The sequence below is a fragment of the Schistocerca piceifrons genome, chromosome 5, assembly GCF_021461385.2.
Source record: "Schistocerca piceifrons isolate TAMUIC-IGC-003096 chromosome 5, iqSchPice1.1, whole genome shotgun sequence".
NCBI lineage: Eukaryota > Metazoa > Arthropoda > Insecta > Orthoptera > Acrididae > Schistocerca > Schistocerca piceifrons.
The window spans coordinates 389,823,844-389,843,656 of record NC_060142.1 but is presented as its reverse complement, the minus strand read 5'-3'; the positions used below and the strand labels follow the sequence as shown (position 1 = coordinate 389,843,656).

General features: G+C 42.4%; 1 protein-coding gene across 1 annotated transcript; it reads left to right on the top strand.

Moving 5' to 3' along the window:
• Positions 1–615: 615 nt before the first annotated feature.
• LOC124799014 (probable cytochrome P450 6a13) lies at positions 616–19,445 on the top strand. The gene is made up of 3 exons (XM_047262551.1): positions 616–865; positions 5,183–5,434; positions 19,006–19,445. The coding sequence occupies exons 1-3, from the start codon at positions 616–618 to the stop codon at positions 19,158–19,160; spliced, it is 657 nt and encodes a 218-aa protein (XP_047118507.1). The 3' UTR covers positions 19,161–19,445.
• The last annotated feature ends 368 nt before the right edge of the window (positions 19,446–19,813 follow it).

The following is a 19,813-nucleotide window of genomic DNA, read 5'->3' as shown; positions in this document are numbered from 1 at the left end:
AAGGGATCGAGACCTAGCTGCACGATCCCTTACAGCCATGCGGATAAGATGCCTGTCATCTCAACTGCTAGTGATACGAGGCCGTTGGGATCCAGCACGGCGTTCCGTATTATCCTCCTGAACCCACAGATTCCATATTGTGCTAACAGTCATTGGATCTCGACCAACGGGAGCAGCAATGTCGAGATACGATAAACCGCAATCGCGATATGCTACAATCCGACCTTTATCAAAGTCGGAAACGTGGTGGTACGCATTTCTCACTCCTTACATGAGTCATCACAACAACGTTTCACCAGGCAACGCTGGTCAATTGCTGTTCGTGTATGAGAAATCGATTGGAAACTTTCCTCGTGTCAGCACGTTGTAGGTGTCGCCACCGGCGCCAACCTTGCGTGAATGCACTGAAAAGCTAATCATTTGCATATCACAGCATCTTCTTCCTGTCGGTTAAATTTCGCGACTGTAGCACGTCATTTTCGTGGTGTAGCAATAATGCTCATCGACAGTAACTAGTGGGAAAGTTCAATAAAGTATCGTCCCATGAATCACTGTAAGACTATGCTTCATTAAAGTAATTTGTTTTATAACGTAAGTGATTGTCTAGAAAGATAAATGTATTTTACAGAAAAAAGTAAGACACTGACGATCAGCGAGGTGGCAGCACAGTCGTGGGAGTTCTTTCTCGCTGGGTTCGAAACTTCCTCCACCACGATAAGCTTCTGCCTGTACGAGCTCGCTCGACACCCGGATATCCAGAAGAAACTGCAAGAAGAAGTTGACGACATACTGGAAAAGAACAACGGCGATGTGACATATGAAGATATAATGACGCAGATGCCTTACTTGGAAAAGGTTGTGAACGGTACGTTGTATGATTATGATTTTTTCACACACTGTAGTAATTGAAATGTGATCCTAACATACTAACAGGCATTAACAGAAGAAAACGCGAATTACCAAACAAACGATCAACAATATAGCTGTTCACTTATTACACCATCATCTGCTTTTTGGGTATTTAATGATATACACAACAATGCATATCAAAGCAATCTACAACAGCAATGTAAAATCGTACCGCGGTTAAAGTCACAAAGGCCCCCCGAAATAAACAAAGACCACAATACATGAAACCTTCCTTGCTACGCTACCTTCAGTAGCAATGTCTTTGTACCTATATGACGGGTGACAATTCCATCAAACGTGACGTCATTTTCACGTCACACAAAATATCGATGAGCGCATGATCGACTATCAACATTCGTTAGCAGTCGATACAGCCCTGTCACAAAATTTCATGCGGGCGTACCGGAGAGTTAGAAAACCACGACATTCTTGGAATGATTTACTAAAATTATTGCTATAATAAAGTGTCACGTAATGATTTATCGACGGTTATTGCCTTCATAAAAGAATGCTCCCTTAAGCCTGCCCGGTTAGCCGTGTGGTCTTAAGTACGGCTTTCCAGCCGGGAAGGCGTGCCTGTCTCTGGCACGAATCCGCCCGGCGGATTAGTGTCGAGGCCCGGTGTGCCGGCCAGTCTGTGGATGGGTTTTAAGGCGGTTTCCCATCTGCCTCGGCGAATGCGGGTTGGTTCCCCTTATTCCTCCTCAGTTACACTATGTCGGCGATTGCTGCGCAAACACTTTCTCCACGTACGCATTCACCAATCATTGGGGTTACTCTCGTCTCTGGTGTGAGACGTTCTCGGGAGGTAGGGGGGGGGGGGGGGAGGAGAGGGTAGGGGTCCATTGGGGGCCGAACCGTGCAATAACCTTGGGTTCGGTGTGGGGCGGCGGTGGGGTGAGTGAACTGCCGTAGCCTGATGTGGGGTTGTGTACGACTGCGGGCTACAGTGGGGACGAAGCCTCTCCTTCTTTTCTAGGTCCCCAGTTCAATTCAACACAGTGCTCCCTTAGGAGTGAGTTACTATCGTCAATAATTCAAGATAGAATATAATTACAAAGACCTGAGGCAAACATTCATGATTAGCTGCTTAATGAATAATGTTGTGGTTTCTGGAGTCGAAAGTTGTTGGTTCGGATCCCGTTATATGTAATTTCATTTTCCATGTTACCGTCGTTAACACGTTCTGTTAATTTCTTGTGAACGTAATACAAATATGTTCTGCAATATTGGATGGTATTTACGTTCAGTCCGATTTGAGAACGAAGGGTGAAATAAATATTTAGCGATTTACGAATATATGGTTAGGCAGGAGCCTAAGACGATGGCTTAAATTGCTGCGACTGAAACGAGCATCAGTAAAACTCATATTCTCCATTGTCGCAAATATTTGTCTCTTTATTTTCGAGTATGTACCACCTTTCGAGTGTGTCATTAGGGAGAAACCTACGAGGACATTTTAAATTGATGCGAGTGAAACGAGGAACATTAACATTCGTATTCTTCTTCGTCAGAAATATTTCGCTGTTTATCTACGAATGTGTGGCGTTTTCCGAGGGTGAGGTTGGACAGGAACCTAAGGGTGCAGCTTTAAATGCTGAGACTGAAGTGAGCACCAATAAAATTCATATTCTCCTTTTTCACTAACATCTGACTATCTGCGAATACATGATGATTTCCGTGTATGTGGTTTGGCTGGAACATAAAGGTGTAGCTTTAAATGCTGTGACTAAAACGAGTTGATATAAAATTTGTATTTTTTCTTCTCACAAACATTTGTCTCTTTATTTCCGAATATACAGCGACTTCCGAGTGTGTGCTTATGCAAGAACTTAAGATGAGAACTTAAATAACTTCGACTTAATCGAGGAGGAATAATAGTCATATTCTTCCTTGTCAGAAAGTCGATAGCCGATCACGCCGTCATCAATATTGCACGTGTCGTCAAAATGACATCACGTTCGTTGGAATTGTTGTGAAACGAGCATTACCCACTAATGTCCAAGAAGACTATCGCTCCACCCCTAATTATCATTATCAGATTCTTTAATCTGTCATTTATGTACTCTACACACACACACACACACGCACACACACACACACACACACACACACACCTGCACACACACACACACACACACACACACACAGACCCCTGAAGATTTTCTGAAAAATCAAAGCAGTTCTATTACGTAATTTTACTCTCGTTTGTTATTAATCATCCACGAGAAGCCAACAGATATCGTGCATGGTTAGAATACCATTGTTTATTTTACATTGAAGAGCCAAAGAAACTGGTACACCTGTCTAATATTGTGTAGGGCCCCCTCGAGCACGCAGAAGTGCCGCAGCATCATGTCGTATGGACTCGACTGTTGAGTGAAGTAGAGCTGGAGGGAACTGACACCATGAATCCTACAGGGCTGTCCATAAATCCCTAAGAGTACGAGAGGGTGCAGATCTATTCTGAACAGCACGTTGCATAGCACTGCAGATACGATCAATAATGTTAATGTCTGGGAGGCTTGGCAGCCATCGAGAGTGTTTACATGCAGAAGAGTGTTCCTGAAGCCACACGATAGCAAGTCTGGACGTGTGGGGTGTCGTATTGTCCTCTTGCAAATTACCCAGGTCCGTCGGGGCGCACAATGGATATGAATGGATGCAGGTGATCAGACAGGATGCTTACGTATGTGCAACCTATCAAAGTCTTGTTTAGACGTATCAGGGGTCCCATATCACTCCATCTGCACACGTCCCATGTACCATCACAGAGCCTCCAACAACTTGAAAAGTCCTCTCCTGACTTGCAGGGACGATGGTTTGGTGAGTTTGTCACCATACCCGTACACGTCCATCCCTCGATATAATTTGAAACGAGACTCGTTCGACCAGGCAACAAGTTTCCACTCATCAACAGCGCAAAGCTTTGTGCTGTGCAGTCATCTAGAGTACACTAGTGAGCCTTCGGTTCCGATAGCCCATATCGATGACGTTCACACGTCGATGACGTTCACACGTCGATGACGTTCACACGCTGGCACTTGTTGATGGCCCACCATTGAAATTTGCAGCAATTTGCGGAAGGGTTGAACTTTTGTCACGTTGAACGATTCGCTTAAGTCATTGGTCCCGTTCGTGCAGGATCTTTTTCCGGGTGCAACGATGTCGAAGGGTTGATGTTATACCGGATACATGATATTCACGGTACACTCGTGAAATAGTCGAACGGGAAAATCTACGCTTCATCGCTACCTCGGAGATGCTGTGTCCCATCGCTTGTGTGCCGATAATAACACTAAGTTCAAACTCACTTAAATCTTGAGAACCTGCCGTTGTAGCAGCAGTAACCGATCTAATAACTCTACGCTCGCAGGTTCGAATTCTGCCTAGGGCATGGATGTGTGTGATGTCTTTAGGTTAGTTAGGTTTAAGTAGTTCTAAGTTTTAGGGAACTGATGACCTCAGAAGTTAAGTCCCATAGTGCTCAGAGCCATGTGAACCATTTTTATGTAATAACTGCGCCAGACACTTGTTGTCTTAAAGAGGCGTTTCTGATCGCAGCCGCTTATCCTGCCTGTTTACATCTCCCTACATTTGAATACGCATATCTATACCAGTTTCTTTCGCACATCATTGTATTATACAAAATAAAAATATCTCATTTATAAATGTTTTGTTATAACATATCATATAATTGACATAAGAATAATAATAAAGTGTTTATAAGGATGTCACGACATGAACCAGTTACATTTTCTCTCGCAAACTTAATGGACTTTACTTGAATGTCTTGTGTTGCTAATGGGTATTCTATTTTCCAGTACCCTTGCCTCCCATCCCTTGCCATGTAATAACGTTCCAGTCACCTACGACTGTCAGATTCACATTCTTTTCTCATATTTTATGAATTTCTCTGCACCGACATTTATAATCCCTATTTCCTCATCGTCGACTTGTCGTATGGGCATGAAAACCTGTATGATGATGGACGTTGCCGCATTTTGAATCCTTCTAATAATAATTCAATAACCCTTCCGCTCATAGCGTCCTACCCTGTTACCTGTCTTACTGTTCATAGCGCAGCAAACACCGGTTATAAAAGAACCCAGGACACAAACCAAACAGTTCACGAACTTCTGAATGACAGATCTTCTCTTACTCAACCGAGATTACTATGATTATATATGAGGAGCAATAAGACTTTACGTGGAGTGGCACTTTAGAATACTCCTTAAGATATCTACTTTGAGATATGTCCTTTTTTTTACAGAAACCCTTCGAATGCACCCCGCCGCTCCACTTCTGAATCGTGAGGTCGAGAAGGATTATAAGCTGCCAGGACACGATTGTGTCTTGGAAAAAGGGACAAAGGTGATCGTTCCAGTCCTGGGACTCCATCATGACAAGAAGTTCTATCGAAACCCTGAGGAATTCGACCCGGAGCACTTCTCTATGGAGCAGAAGGCATCGAGGCATCCTTTCAGCTTTCTGCCTTTTGGTGAAGGTCCACGCATTTGCATTGGTGAGTCACTCCATTTATCATATTTATAGCTTTTTACTTAAAAAATTAGTATTTCATATGAACATGTTTGCAGTTCCAATGTAACTGACACGCAAGTATCGTTGTAAAGTTTCTGACGTGCAGATGCTACACGTTCGTCAGTAACTACATTTAGTGTCGACTCTAACCAACTAACAGTTGGCGATATATACGATTTTCAGATAAATTCAGAACTGAAGTGTTTGAGGCAGATGTCAAAGACAACAGCTCTAAATCATGTAAGACGACGGTACACAGCTTTTACGCATGGAGATAATACAATTCGGCATAAATTGTCTACAAAAATTCACAGACTATATTGTTATGTTGGCTTTCTACGCCCATATTATTCCCTGCGTTTGTTTCGCCCCTTCTAAATTGTGGATCTTACTTCTGAAACAATTTCTGTCCATTCCTTCTGACCCTTTGATGTTTTTTGTCTTTCCAATTCTTGTCTCAATTCTGTGATTCAAGCTGCGGTTAGCATCTTTCTCTAGAACACCAGAAATATTTGTTGTGTTAATCTGTCTCCTTCGTTTGGTAGGGACGTCCAACAAGGTCTTTATTTATACCTTATCCTATTTTTGAATGTTTGTTATTGTTACTTTTAAATAATATAAGTATCAGCAGGATACCTATCCCATATCAAATCTTGCATGGTGTTCTACCGCCGCAACATCTCATTTGGTGTGTAGGTGTAGGCACAGGTGGAATCAGTGCTCTACCACTGTGGTACGTCATTGAGTGTGTATGTGCTAGACAGATGGACTCCGGTGTTGTACCACTGCGGTTCCTCACTTGGTGTTTAGGTGTGGAGACGAGTGGAAACAGTATTCAACCTAAATCGGTATGTAGCTTCGCGAAAGGTGGAATCCAGCGTTCTACCACTGTTGTATCTCACTCGGTGTGTAAGTGTGGAGACAGATGGAATCTGGTTAAGCTAGGAGTCCGCAACTACAATTCGTAATCAAATACCTCCGTTTTTCCATTGTCATCATTCCCGTTATCATCAACGGTTGTAGAAAAGGTGCACATAATTATAGGCGTATATCGCCGACGCCAGTCAGATGAAGAATTACGGAATGTCTTATGCTTATGCATTATAATAATTTGAAGAAGAAAATTTGCTGTATAAAAGTCGACATGGATTCCGAAAACAAAAACGTAGTGAAACTCCGGACATCGGCGCTCTGATTGGTGCCGTGTTCCTTGACTTCAGGAGGTCTTTCTATGCAGACCGTACTGTCATATAATGAATAAAATACGAGGTTATTGAATTTGTGACAGGATCCAAGAGGTCCTTGCTGAAACAATTCAACACGTCGCTCTTAACGTAACAAAATCGACAGACGCAAACATAATTCTAGGAATACCCGAAGAAATTTTGATACGAACGTTATCGTTTACAAATATTCAAATGAGTGTGAATTCATAAGGGACCAAAGTGCAGAGGTCATCGGTCCCTAGACTTACACACTACTTAAGGGGAGTTAGAATGGAAATTTTTTTTTCACATTTTCGGACTTTTATCTCATTATAAAATTTGCAATTTTCCGAATAAAATGATATATCACTTATAAACTCACATGGGAAGTATTTTATTTTATTTTTTTAAATATAACTTACACCGGTTGAAAACGTTAAAATTTTTACGTGCATGACTTCAAGAGCTAATAAAACCAATAGTTTTTTATGCAGATGGCTGTGGATTGCTGAGTTATAAATGTTAAATTACGTGTTTGTATTGGCAACACTGTCAAAAACAGTAAAGTTGAAACAAAGTCTGAGAGACAAGAAACTTTCTGATGGTAAAACCATAAGAGGCAGGCTGACAGACAAAATGATTGATGAACTACAGCAGTATTATGGGATGGAAATTAGAAATAATACTGAGGATTTGTTGGAAATGAAGCAGGCAGTATGGACTACCTTCTTCCACAGACTGTCAACTGATGAAAAACCAGTACACCACCTTTGCCCTCGTGGACCTGATTCATGGTGGAATTACCGCAATGCCCAGTACTCAAACAGTTCATATAGCCATAAACATTCCATCACAGCAGCAGTGATGGATATCATAAAACCTATTTACAGAGATCTGGAAAATCCTGAATTACTGAAGAAGTGTCTGCATGTTCAGACTCAAAATCCCAATGAATCGTTCAATAATCTTATACGGACTCGCTTACCAAAAAATGTTTTTCTTGGAATGAAGACACTAAAGTGGGGGTCAGTGATGCTGTTATTGATTTTAATGATGGCAACATTGATAGGGTAAAGTGTTACAGCTTATGGGAATTAATCCTGGAGCTAACTGCATCAGAGAACTTGAACGGATGGACAAGGTTCGCAATGATAAAGCAGAGTATGCAGCACAGTTGGCCGTTAAGGAGTCCAGAAAGAAGAAAAGAAGAAAAAACTTGGAAAAAGATCAAGAGGATGATATACAGTATGGTGCAGGGTGCTTCTGAGTGACTAAAAATAAGAAATTAAGCAGATATTAAGAGAGTTACAGTCTTCTGAAACTTGAGATGTCGTTTCTGAAAATTTACATTTTCCGTTGCATTTTTCCCTAAATCTCAGAAACCACTTCGAAGAGAATTCAAATTTTCAGGGAGTAATAACATACATATCGTGAGTCTACTGAACTAAAAGAACAGCAATATGATACGTATAATTAAAATTATTTGGGATAACGTACAAAAAAGTACACAAAATTTTAACTGTGGAATTAAAAAATTGTTTTTCCGAAAGTCGTACCTGAAATTCAATTATTGAAGTTCAGTAGACTCAGAACGTTCAGTTTAATGTCCTGTAAAACTCATGTCAATGGCTACAGTGGTTCCTGATATACAGGGAAGCCAAGTCACTAAATTTAACATTGTCGTGATAGGGCGTTCCAACTCCAATTAAACTAACTTAGGCTAAGAACAACACACACACCCATGTCCGAGGGAATGCTCGAACATCCGGCGGGAGGGGCCGTGCAAACCGCGACATGGTGGCTCAAACCGCGCGGCCACTACGCGCGGCGTTATAGTTTACAATACATACAGAATTGATCTAGTGGATAACGTCACAGACTCCATGTGGCTGTTTGCAGACGATTGGGTTGCCTGTTCGGAGGTCGCGACGTCAGAAGACTGTAGTGAACTGCAGGAAAATATGCAGAGGCTGACGAACGGTGCAGGAAATGGCAAGTGACCGTGAACGTAGATATGGTTAGCACACCGCTCTTCCTGCCACTGTTAGGTTTCACCCAAGTTTCTCCTTCAAATGCTTCAAATGGCTTTAAGCATGATGGGACTTAACAACTGATTTCATCAGTCCCCTAGACTTAGAACTATTTAAACCTAACTAACCTAAGGACATCACATACATCCATGCCCGAGGCAGGATTCGAGCCTGCGACCGTAGCAGCAGAGCTGTTCAGAACTGAAGCGCCTAGAACCGCTCGGCCACAGCGGCCGGCCAAGTTTCTTTCCGATTGGCTTCAGACCAGGGCGGTCACTCACCCATGTGCTAACTAGCTAAGCTCGACAGTGCTTACCAAGTTGAATTAATAGAGTTGAACAAAACATTGCTTCCTCCTAGATACGTCTCGCAAATTGACTGCAGCGAGTAAATTCGACAAATTACAGCTAGTACCGAATTTTGTTGACAGTCGTTCTATCCACGTACCTTGCGCGAATGGGAAAGGGATCAATAGAGGTATTCACCGCAACACACCATTAGAAAGCTGGCGGTGTATAGATGCAATTGCATATTTAAATGTAGATGTAGATATAGATATGTACGCTCTGTAAAGGGGTGCACCGATGAAAAACGATTTTTTTCCTTAGCGACCCTGCCTTCCTAATCACATATTTTATCAAATAGTTGTTTCAGAGGCTGTGTGTCGGGCGATTTGGGCGGCCGAACTATTCGTTCGAACTGTCCAGAACGTTCTCCAAACCAATGGAGAATAATTGTGTCGGCCGAAGTGGCCGTGCGGTTAAAGGCGCTGCAGTCTGGAACCGCAAGACCGCTACGGTCGCAGGTTCGAATCCTGCCTCGGGCATGGATGTTTGTGATGTCCTTAGGTTAGTTAGGTTTAACTAGTTCTAAGTTCTAGGGGACTAATGACCTCAGCAGTTGAGTCCCATAGTGCTCAGAGCCATTTGAACCATTTTTGAATAATTGTGGCCTTGCACATTGCGCATAGTCATCCATAAAAATTGCGTCGTTGTTTGGGAACATGACGTCAATGAGTAGCTGCAGATGATCTCCATAGCCGAACATAATTCTTTTCCAATTCAGTGATCAGTTCAGTTGGTCCAGACGTCCGTGCCAGTGCCTTGTTGACAACTTGCGTCCATGGCTTCGTGGGGTCTGCACCCACTCAGACCCTACCATCTGCTCTTACCAACTGAAATCGGAACTCATCTGAACAGACAGGATAAGGCTTTCCAGTCGTTTAGGGTCCAGCCGATGTGGTCACGAGCCCAGGAGAGGTGCTGCAGCCGATGTTGTGTTGCTACCAAAGGCACTCCGATCAGTCGTTTGCTGCCATAGCACATTAACGTCAAATTCGCAGCACTATTCTAACGGAGACTTCATTGTACGTCCCACATTGATTTCTAAGGCTGTTTCGCGCAGTGTTACTTGTCTGTTAGCATTGACAGATCCACCCCAACGCCGCTCTTCTCGATCGTTAAGTGTGTGTTGTCCGTGGTGAGAGGTGATGCCTGAAATATGGTATCGTCGGCACACTCTTGACACTGTGGATCTCGGAATACTGAATTCCCTAACCATTTCCGAAATTCAATGTCCCATTGCTCCAACTACGCTTTCGTGTTCACAGTCTGTTAATTCGTACTATGCGGCCGTAATCATGTTGCAAACCTTTTCACATGAATCACCTGAGTGCTATTGAGAACTCCGCTAATGCACTGCCCTTTGAACCTTCTGAAGGCGCTACTACCGCCAGCTGTATATGTGGATATTGCTATTCGTGACTTCTGTCACCTCAGTGCATTGGTCAGTTATCTTTCTCAGCCTTTGTAATAAACAAGAACCGGTCATTTTCTACGCTGAAAATCGACTCAGCTATCTCAGATGCTGCCTTATAATTACTGACAACGGAAACTGCCCACGGCACCCCCATATTTTCAGTGGTAATATGGCCTAGTGGATAGACCATCAAAAACTGAACACAGGTCAAACATGGAAACAGGAAGTGGGTGTACTGAACCGTGGAAACAGAAGTAAAATAGAAACACTGAACGGGCAAGCTTTGTTTACAAGAGCCTTAGTGTCGTGGTTGTCTGTTCACGGTGTTAGACTGCAAATATATGGCTCTGAGCACTATGGGACTTAACATCTGTGGTCATCAGTCCCCTAGAACTTAGAACTACTTAAACCTAACTAACCTAAGGACAGCACACAACACCCAGCCATCACGAGGCAGAGAAAATCCCTGACCCCGCCGGGAATCGAACCCGGGAACCTGGGCGTGGGAAGCGAGAACGCTACCGCACGACCACGAGATGCGGGCTAGACTGCAAACTGAAGATCCGTGTTCAGATTTCTCTCGTTCACCTTTTCTTCATAAAATTATGAACTTTTTGTCCGGTCATTGACGTCTCCCTTTTCCTTCTGTAGTCTGGGCAATTGTCATGCTATACATTGGTTGTAGAATATGAGTCATGTGGCAAGGATATATTACCGTCGCAAATAAATGTGATGAATAGTGAGAGCGGGCGAGATGCCGAATAGACCTCTCACAGAAATGAAAACAACAAATAAACGGGTGTGAACTAAGTTACAACAAAGGAATTCACAAGTCAAAATTTTCAAAACGGAACGCAAGAGTCACATCATTTGGTACTTGGGTAGAGCGAGGAGTTGGTAGGTACGTTTGGATGTCTCCTCCTTACCATTCGCTGTTGCAAACTGACGTTACATCAAGACACAGACACAAATCTGAATATAATGAACAGACAGTTCACAATTTCGTGAAAAAAAGGACGTTAGGGTGCTCTGAACACGGATCTAAAAATTCGCAGTCTAATACAGTGCCCAAAGAACCACGGCGCCATGGCTACAGAGATTCGCTAGATGTTACACATCTTCAACGTGGCCCGTTCATTGTTCTTATTTTTCTTCTATTTTTGTAGTTCAGTAAATCTTCTTCTTGTTGTTATGCTTGGTCCGTGTTCGTTTTTTGACAGACTGTCCACTGGATCTGCTTACCACTGAATCTGTGGGGCGCACATTGGAGAGTTTCCCTTGTGACTAGACTGTTGTTCCGTGTCTGCTTTGATGGTGTAGATCATTTTGTCCACCGTAACAGATCAGTCCACTCAGACACTGCTGGAAAAGTTCCAAGAACTACTGACGATTTCGTATTCGCGTTTTTCCGGGCTAAATATGCCAGAAATGTGACACTCATCTGGAGCAAGTAAAATACAAACGTGCCTCTCGCCCTGGTCCTGAAGGCCCGACTGCAGTGTCATCCTGTGCCTTGTTGCGTCATGCAGTTGTGGTATGTAGGGGCATCTGGTCAACCCATCATTCTGCAGGCCGTTTAGTTGACTTTTCACAGCTTGGAGACGTTGCTTCTCATTCAGTTTGCTCCTCAGTTGGCATCACGAGGTTGAGTGGACCAAGTACCAGTCCCCCTCACCACGAGAAATCTTTGACAGTACCAGGAATCGAATCAAGGTCCTCTGCATTGCAGTCATCCCCGCGGAACACTGAGCTACGGAGGAGAACCTCTTGAACAAAATTGTTTCATAGTAAAATGTTCACGTAAAATAGACCTCACCCACATCTACATCATAGTCCGCAATCCACCTAAAGCTGAGTGGCGGAATGTACTTTTGGAATCAGTAACGTATCCCCTCTTCCCTGTTCAACTCGCGAATGGTGCATGGTAAGCCTCTGTATTAGCTCTGATGAACAGTGCTCAAGAGTCTGTCGAACAAGCGACTTGTAAGTCACTTCCGTCTCGGATGAGTTAAGTTACCTTAAACATATTCCTATGAATCTGTCTGGCATCTAGCATTTGTTTTATACGGTCGTTCCACTTAAGGTCGTTCTGGATATTTAATTTTAGATATTTTACGGCAGATACTGTTTCCAGCGGTTTTTCATCAGTAGTTTAGCTGTATATAAGTGGATTTCTTTTCCTATGTATGCACAGTATGTAACATTTATTTACGTTCAGGCTCAGCTGCCAGAGACTGCACCATTCATCAGTCGTCCATTTGTCATTCTGCAAATCGTTACTGTCTTCTGGTGTTGCTGCTTTCTTATATACAACCGTATCATCTGCGAACATTCTAAAAGAGCTTCAGATATTTTCTACTAGATTACTTACATACACTGTAATCAATAACGGTTCTATCACACTTTCCTGCGGTACTACAAAAATTACGTTTACATCCTTCGACTGCGTTCCGTTAAGAGCAAGGAGTTGAGTTCTGTCCCTGTACGTGACAAATGCCTTACTGAAGTCAGGGACCATAGCATCAACCTGAGTCTTGCGCAGGTCTGTGCAAAAATGTGTGTGAAATCTAATGGGACTTAACTGCTAAGGTCATCAGTCCCTAAGCTTACACACTACTTAAACTAAACTATCCTAAGTACAAACACACACACACACACACCCATGCCCGAGGCAGGACTAGAACCTCCGCCGGGACCAGCCGTGCGCAGCTCTGTGACAAATGCCTTATTGAAGTCAAGGACCACCGCATCAACCTGAGTGCCGCTGTCTGCAGCGCTATAAATCTCATGGAGGAAAAGAGCAAGCTCAGTTTTGCATGATCTCTGTTTGCGAAATCCATGTTGATTTTTGTAGAAGAGATTTTTCGTTGTAAAAAATGTTACATAATCCTATAGCGTTAGCTTGGTCATAGAACATTAAAATCCTATCGCCAGAGACGTTTTGTGGTTGTGGATCATCATCAAGTGAAGTACTTTCAGATTCAGCTCGACTTTTCAAACTGATGGAGCAGGCTCCTTATACATCTTGAGTAATTTGGGACATATCACCGTTGGTGCTATATCGCCCGAAACAAACAGAATACAGAGGAAGGAGTAGGCCATCTTTATTATTTGAATGAAACGATAGTCATGTTGGCCCTTGACTTACGTTAACGTAGTACGTGTGCCACCAAAAAAATGGTTCAAATGACTCTGAGCACTATGGGACTTAACAGCTGAGGTCATGAGTCCCCTAGAACTTAGAACAACTTAAACCTAACTAACCTAAGGACATCACACACATCCATGCCTGAGGCAGGATTCGAACCTGCGACCGTAGCAGTCGCGCGGTTCCAGACTGAAGTGCCTAGAAGCGCTCGGCCACTCCGGCCGGCTGTGCCACTAGATACAAACGTTTCTCTGACAACAGTATCATCGTGGGGACAGACCAAAAAATTTTCAACTTTCTATTGTGCATACATAAAACCATCCTGATAATAATGAATTACACAGCAATAAAGACGCCGGAAATACTGACAGACATAGCAAACGAGATAAAAGTTTTCCAAGTGTTTCCATTACTTTGTGGTTTTTCCGGCGCTGCTGAGGCAGAATGCAATAGTATGAACTGGATAACCTGTACTTGCCATTAAAGATCGTGTTTACAATCAGTCCTTGTAAGTTTTCTTTACTTTAACAGATTATTTTACTGACATGCGTTAGTGCGCTACGTTTATCTTTTTTGCAGTGTATTAAAGACTTTTCCCCGTATGAAGCTCCGTGAGAACTACTGATTTGTTAAGCTGACAAAGGATCTTCAGATTCATTTTATTTTGTACACTGTTTAGGAAAGCTCGATAAGGGCTTAGTACCGTTCTGCAGCCTATGCGTTATGTGGTAAAAATGTAATTCTAAGATCTGCCATTTATGCAACTGTAAGTTTTCTGCCGTAATTAAATCGTAACTAAGTATTTTCCGATTCATACTAAACTTGGCCCCTTTATATTAAATGATACCTTTTCAGTGACACACGAGCATATTATTCGGACCGAGCGAGATGGTGCAGTGGTTAGACACTGGACTCGCATTCGGAAGGACGACGGTTCAGTCCCGCGTCCGGCCATCCTGATTTAGGTTTTCCGTGATTTCCCTAAATCGCTCCAGGCAAATGCCGGGATGGTTCCTTCAAAAGGGCACGGCCGACTTCCTTCCCTAATCCGATGAGACCGATGACCTCGCTGTCTGGTCTCGTTCCCAAAAACAACCAACCAACAACCTATATTAATCGGTATAACTAGAAATCCTCGTCCAATCGCCATGTGATATTATACTAAATTTTCGTTGATTAAACAGCTAATATTACCGTCATCTGAACCTATATTTACACCATTTATACAGCAATGGAAATAATTTACCTGCCTTTCATACAATGAGTTATGCTTCTTGTTGTAGCCGCGACTGTGTCTGAATCATGTGTATGCAATCTTTAAACATCAAAAATGGATAGTAATGAAGTCTAAATCACATTTTATTACGGAAATCACATTCCTTATCTACATCTATATCTACATTTATACTCCGCAAGCCACCCAACGATGTGTGGCGGAGGGCACTTTACGTGCCACTGTCATTACCTCCCTTTCCTGTTCCAGTCTCGTATGGTTCGCGGGAAGAACGACTGCCGGACAGCCTCCGTGCGCGCTCGAATCTATTTAATTTTGCATTCGTAATCTCCTCAGGAGGGGAAGCAATATATTCGATACCTCATCCAGAAACGCACCCTCTCGAAACCTGGACAGCAAGCTACACCGCGAAGCAGAGCGCCTCTCTTGCAGAGTCTTGAGTTTGCTAAACATCTCCGTAAGGCTATCACGTTTACCTAATAACCCTGTGACGAAACGAACCGCTCTTCTTTGGATCCTCTCTATCTCCTCCTTCAACCCGACCTGGTACTGATCCCACACTGATGAGCAATACTCAAGTATAGGACGAACGAGTGTTTTGTAAGCAACCTCCTTTGTTGGTGGACCACATTTTCTAAGGACTCTCCCAATGAATCTTAACCTGGCACCCGCCTTACCAACAATTAATTTTATATAGTCATTCCACTTCAAATCGTTCCGCACGCATACTCCCAGATATTTTACAGAAGTAACTGCTACCAGTGTTTGTTCTGCTATCATATAATCATACAATAAAGGGTCCTTCTTTCTATGTATTCGCAATACATTACATTTGTCTATGTTAAGGGTCAGTTGCCACTCCCTGCACCAAGTGCCTATCCGCTGCAGATCTTCCCACATTTCGCTGCAATTTTCTAATGCTGTAACTTCTCTGTATACTACAGCATCATCCGCGAAAAGCCGCATGGAACTTCCGACACTATCTACTAGGTCATTTATATATATTGTGAAAAGGAATGGTCCCATAAGACTCCTCTGTGGCACTCCAGAGGTTACTTTAACGTCTGAAGACGTCTCTCCATTGAGAACAACATTCTATGTTCTGTTTGCTAAAAACTCTTCAATCCAGCCACACAGCTGGTCTGATATTCCGTAGGCTCTTACTCTGTTTATCAGGTGACAGTGCGGAACCGTATCGAACGCCTTCCGGAAGTCAAGGAAAATGGCATCTACCTGGGAGCCTGTATCTAATATTTTCTGGGTCTCATGAACAAATAAAGCGAGTTGGGTCCCACACGATCGCTGTTTCCGGAATCCATGTTGACTCCTACAGAGTAGATTCTGCGTTTCCAGAAATGACATGATACGCGAGCAAAAAACATGTTCTAATAGTCTACAACAGATCGATGTCAGAGATATAGGCCTACAGTTTTGAGCATCTGCTCGACGACCCTTCTTGAAAACTGGGACTAGCTGTGCTCTTTCCCAATCATTTGGAACCTTCCGTTCCTCTACAGACTTGCGGTACACGGCTGTTAGAAAGGGGGCAAGTTCTTTCGCGTACTCTGTGTAAAATCAAAATGGTATCCCGTCAGGTCCAGCGGACTTTCCTCTGTTGAGTGATTTCAGTTGCTTTTCTATTCCTTGGACACTTATTTCGATGTCAGCCATTTTTTCGTCCATGCGAGTATTTAGAGAAGGAACTGCAGTGCGGTCTTCCTCTGTGAAACAGTTTTGGAAAAAAGTGTTTAGTATTTCAGCTTTACGAGTGTCATCTTCTGTTTCAATGTCATCATCATCGCAGAGTGTCTGGATATGCTGTTTCGATCGACTTATTGATTTAAGGCAAGACCAGAACTTCCTAGGATTTTCTGTCAAGTCGGTACATAGAATTTTACTTTCGAATTCACTGAACGCTTCACGCATAGCCCTCCTTACGCTAACTTTGACATCTTTTAGCTTCTGTTTGTCTGAGATGTTTTGGCTGCGTTTAAACCTGCAGTGAAGCTCTCTTTACTTATAGGACTAAGATCTTTGGCAAAGGAAAACATTAAACAAAGATCTAAGGGAGGGGGGGGGGGGGGGTTAAAACACTAAACATTGCGTAGTATAGTCCACATCGTTATCATTCATGACGCCTACAAGATGTCGGAGGCGGTTTCGAGTTCTATAAAAAACTTGAAACACGTTACCAATGCTACTATGTTACCAAATCGAATTCTTTATTGTCTGTCTTCTTGCAAAAGGTAGATAGAAAACTTTCTTTTGTATCAAAATTCAAAAGTACATTTTTTGATAAACGTCAAGAGCGAAGTTTGCCGCACATCCTCTCTCTGTTTCTGAAGGATTACCCCGTCATGTGGTTTCCATTACTTCAAGATCTGGCATAGCTTGTTTTATGTAAGTTCGTGGCCGGTGGCGCCTCCTGTCGCCTGAGACGTCAGTTACAATTGGGACGGAATTTGTGGGCTCCACCTGTCTCTGAATTATGTAAACTTAATTCTATCTCTTATAATATATTAACTGTTTGTAGAATTGAGCTTTGTGAAAACTACGGTTCGGCACTTTTGATACACTACATAAATGACATAGTAAATGGCAGGATTGCCGGTAGTATGGGGAGAATTGGACACACACACACACACACACACACACACACACACACACACACACACAAAGGAAATGTGAGAAAGAAAATGGGAGCCGACGATTAGTCTTTGTTTTTTGTTTGTTTGTTTAGTTTTTTTTTTCACGTAATTAGAATTGCACATCATTCAGTGTTAGTCTATTCTGTATATTATATCTATACAGAATATAAATTGGATTTTGTAATTAATAGAAGTTAATTGATAGTGTGACTTCTGCACTTTTACGTAACCGAAGTCGTTATTTTTTTATGCAAGTACATTTTACATGCGCAAGCATTAGAAAATGTGTAATTATTGTTGTTATTTTGTTCTCAATAGAACGTTCTTCATCTTGATGAAATGCAAGAGTTTCCTGTTATTATTGATAAATGCGAAAATTGTTTATGAGGAAAGTTCGACGAAGTATGTATGCGATGTTTGATATGTTTTTGTTTTGCATTTTTTTAGCTTTCTGTTGAGAAAATTGCGTTTTATAGGGCTATATGATAAATCTAGCTTGTTTTCCTAATTTTTGCTACAACATCCCTCGGTTTGACGTTACAAATAAACAATAAAACCTGAATTAGACGTTGAAAATTTGAGTTTTACTATAAACACTCTTTAATATTGAGTAAGAGGCAGGAGGATTACTTTGCAGAAAAAAACGTGTTCCGTAGGTTACCCGGCCCTTTATATATATTCACTCGGTTTCTACAAGGTTCACCACTTCTGGCGTTTAGGGGAATCTAGTAAGACACTGATTGATTACGGAAAGGGAACGATCATTATGAGGTAACGCCGAGTAGGTATGCAACAGGAAATGCAGATACTACTGTATCTGACCAAAGATACTACGAAAACTTAGTTGGCTCTGAGCACTATGGGACTCAACTGCTGAGGTCATTAGTCCCCTAGAACTTAGAACTAGTTAAACCTAACTAACCTAAGGACATCACAAACATCCATGCCCGAGGCAGGATTCGAACCTGCGACCGTAGCGGCCTTGCGGTTCCAGACTGCAGCGCCTTTAACCGCACGGCCACTTCGGCCGGCTGAAAACTTAGTGTACGTTTATGTACGGTAGTCTAGGGAAGCCTACAATAGTTATACAAGTTTGCTTGTGCCTCATATTTTAAGACATGAAGACTAGGGACCATTTCATAATTCCCTTAAACCTCGTGGAAAACCGTGTAACCACACTCAGAGTGGTCTGTGTACGAGATAGATGGTCGTAATTCCATCCTCTCTCGCAAGCTAGCACGCTGCACATTATGGTTTATAAGGAATTCATTGCCGAACACCTTACGTTGATTAAAACACTTGTACTAAAGGATTTCAACGCTTATAAACTCCTGATACCTCTCTATGGCTATAAAGAATCAATACTGGTTCAGTTGACAGAATAATTTCGAAACTTATAAAAAAATCTTATGTGAGATGTTGAATAAAATATTTTTTTTTATTCACTACAATATTTCAAGAGTGATAAGATAATATCTAACATTATTTTTCGCACCTTTAACAAAGTGATGTCTCGCTTTTTTTGTTGCAGGTATGCGGTTCGCGTTGATGCAGGTGAAGACGGCGATAGTACATCTGCTGTCAAACATTGACTTACTGCCTGTTGGAGACATGAAGCTACGCTTGGCTCCGAGCAGCCCAGTGCCGACACCAATTGGCGGAATCAACCTGAGGTTGGAGCGGTGACAAAAGCCTGTGTGCTGAAGACCTGCAGATACTACGCTCTGCTCTGCAGAAATGTCTGTTCACATCCGCTGACAAGCGGATCCAGGATTAGCACTTTTCCGAGGTGGAACATTAGCGCCATCTTGTTAATAAGACTGTGTTGTTGAAGATTTTGGCTAGTGACCATTTTCGTATTGATACTACTATGTAACAACGTGTGTCATTCATTTTTCCTACATTGTATGGAGTGTTCATTAAGACTGTTATCACTGTAAAGTAGAGTAATCATTTATTTCCCATTAAAGATTTGACTGGTAATGAGTGCTACATAGTTACCTTGTTACTTCTGTATGTCACAAGGAAGTGTTGAAGTTCTTTCCTCTACTTAGCTACCTGCTATTTCTACAATCAAGAACACGGCCGGAATGTTTCCTGTTTGTGTACCGTTCTGCACATCAGTACTGCTCACATTAGAATCCATATATGTTTATGTTCCCATAGCTTATTAATATGAAAGTTTAGAAAACCATCACAGCTGTAAACTTAGGTAGATTTAATTACCCATAGCGAGATTCATCGTATACGAACACCGTCAGGTGCCCTGCAATTCAACATGACAGATGTTAGGTAAGATTATACTCTACCGGAAAAACATTAGTACACCTGGAAACACG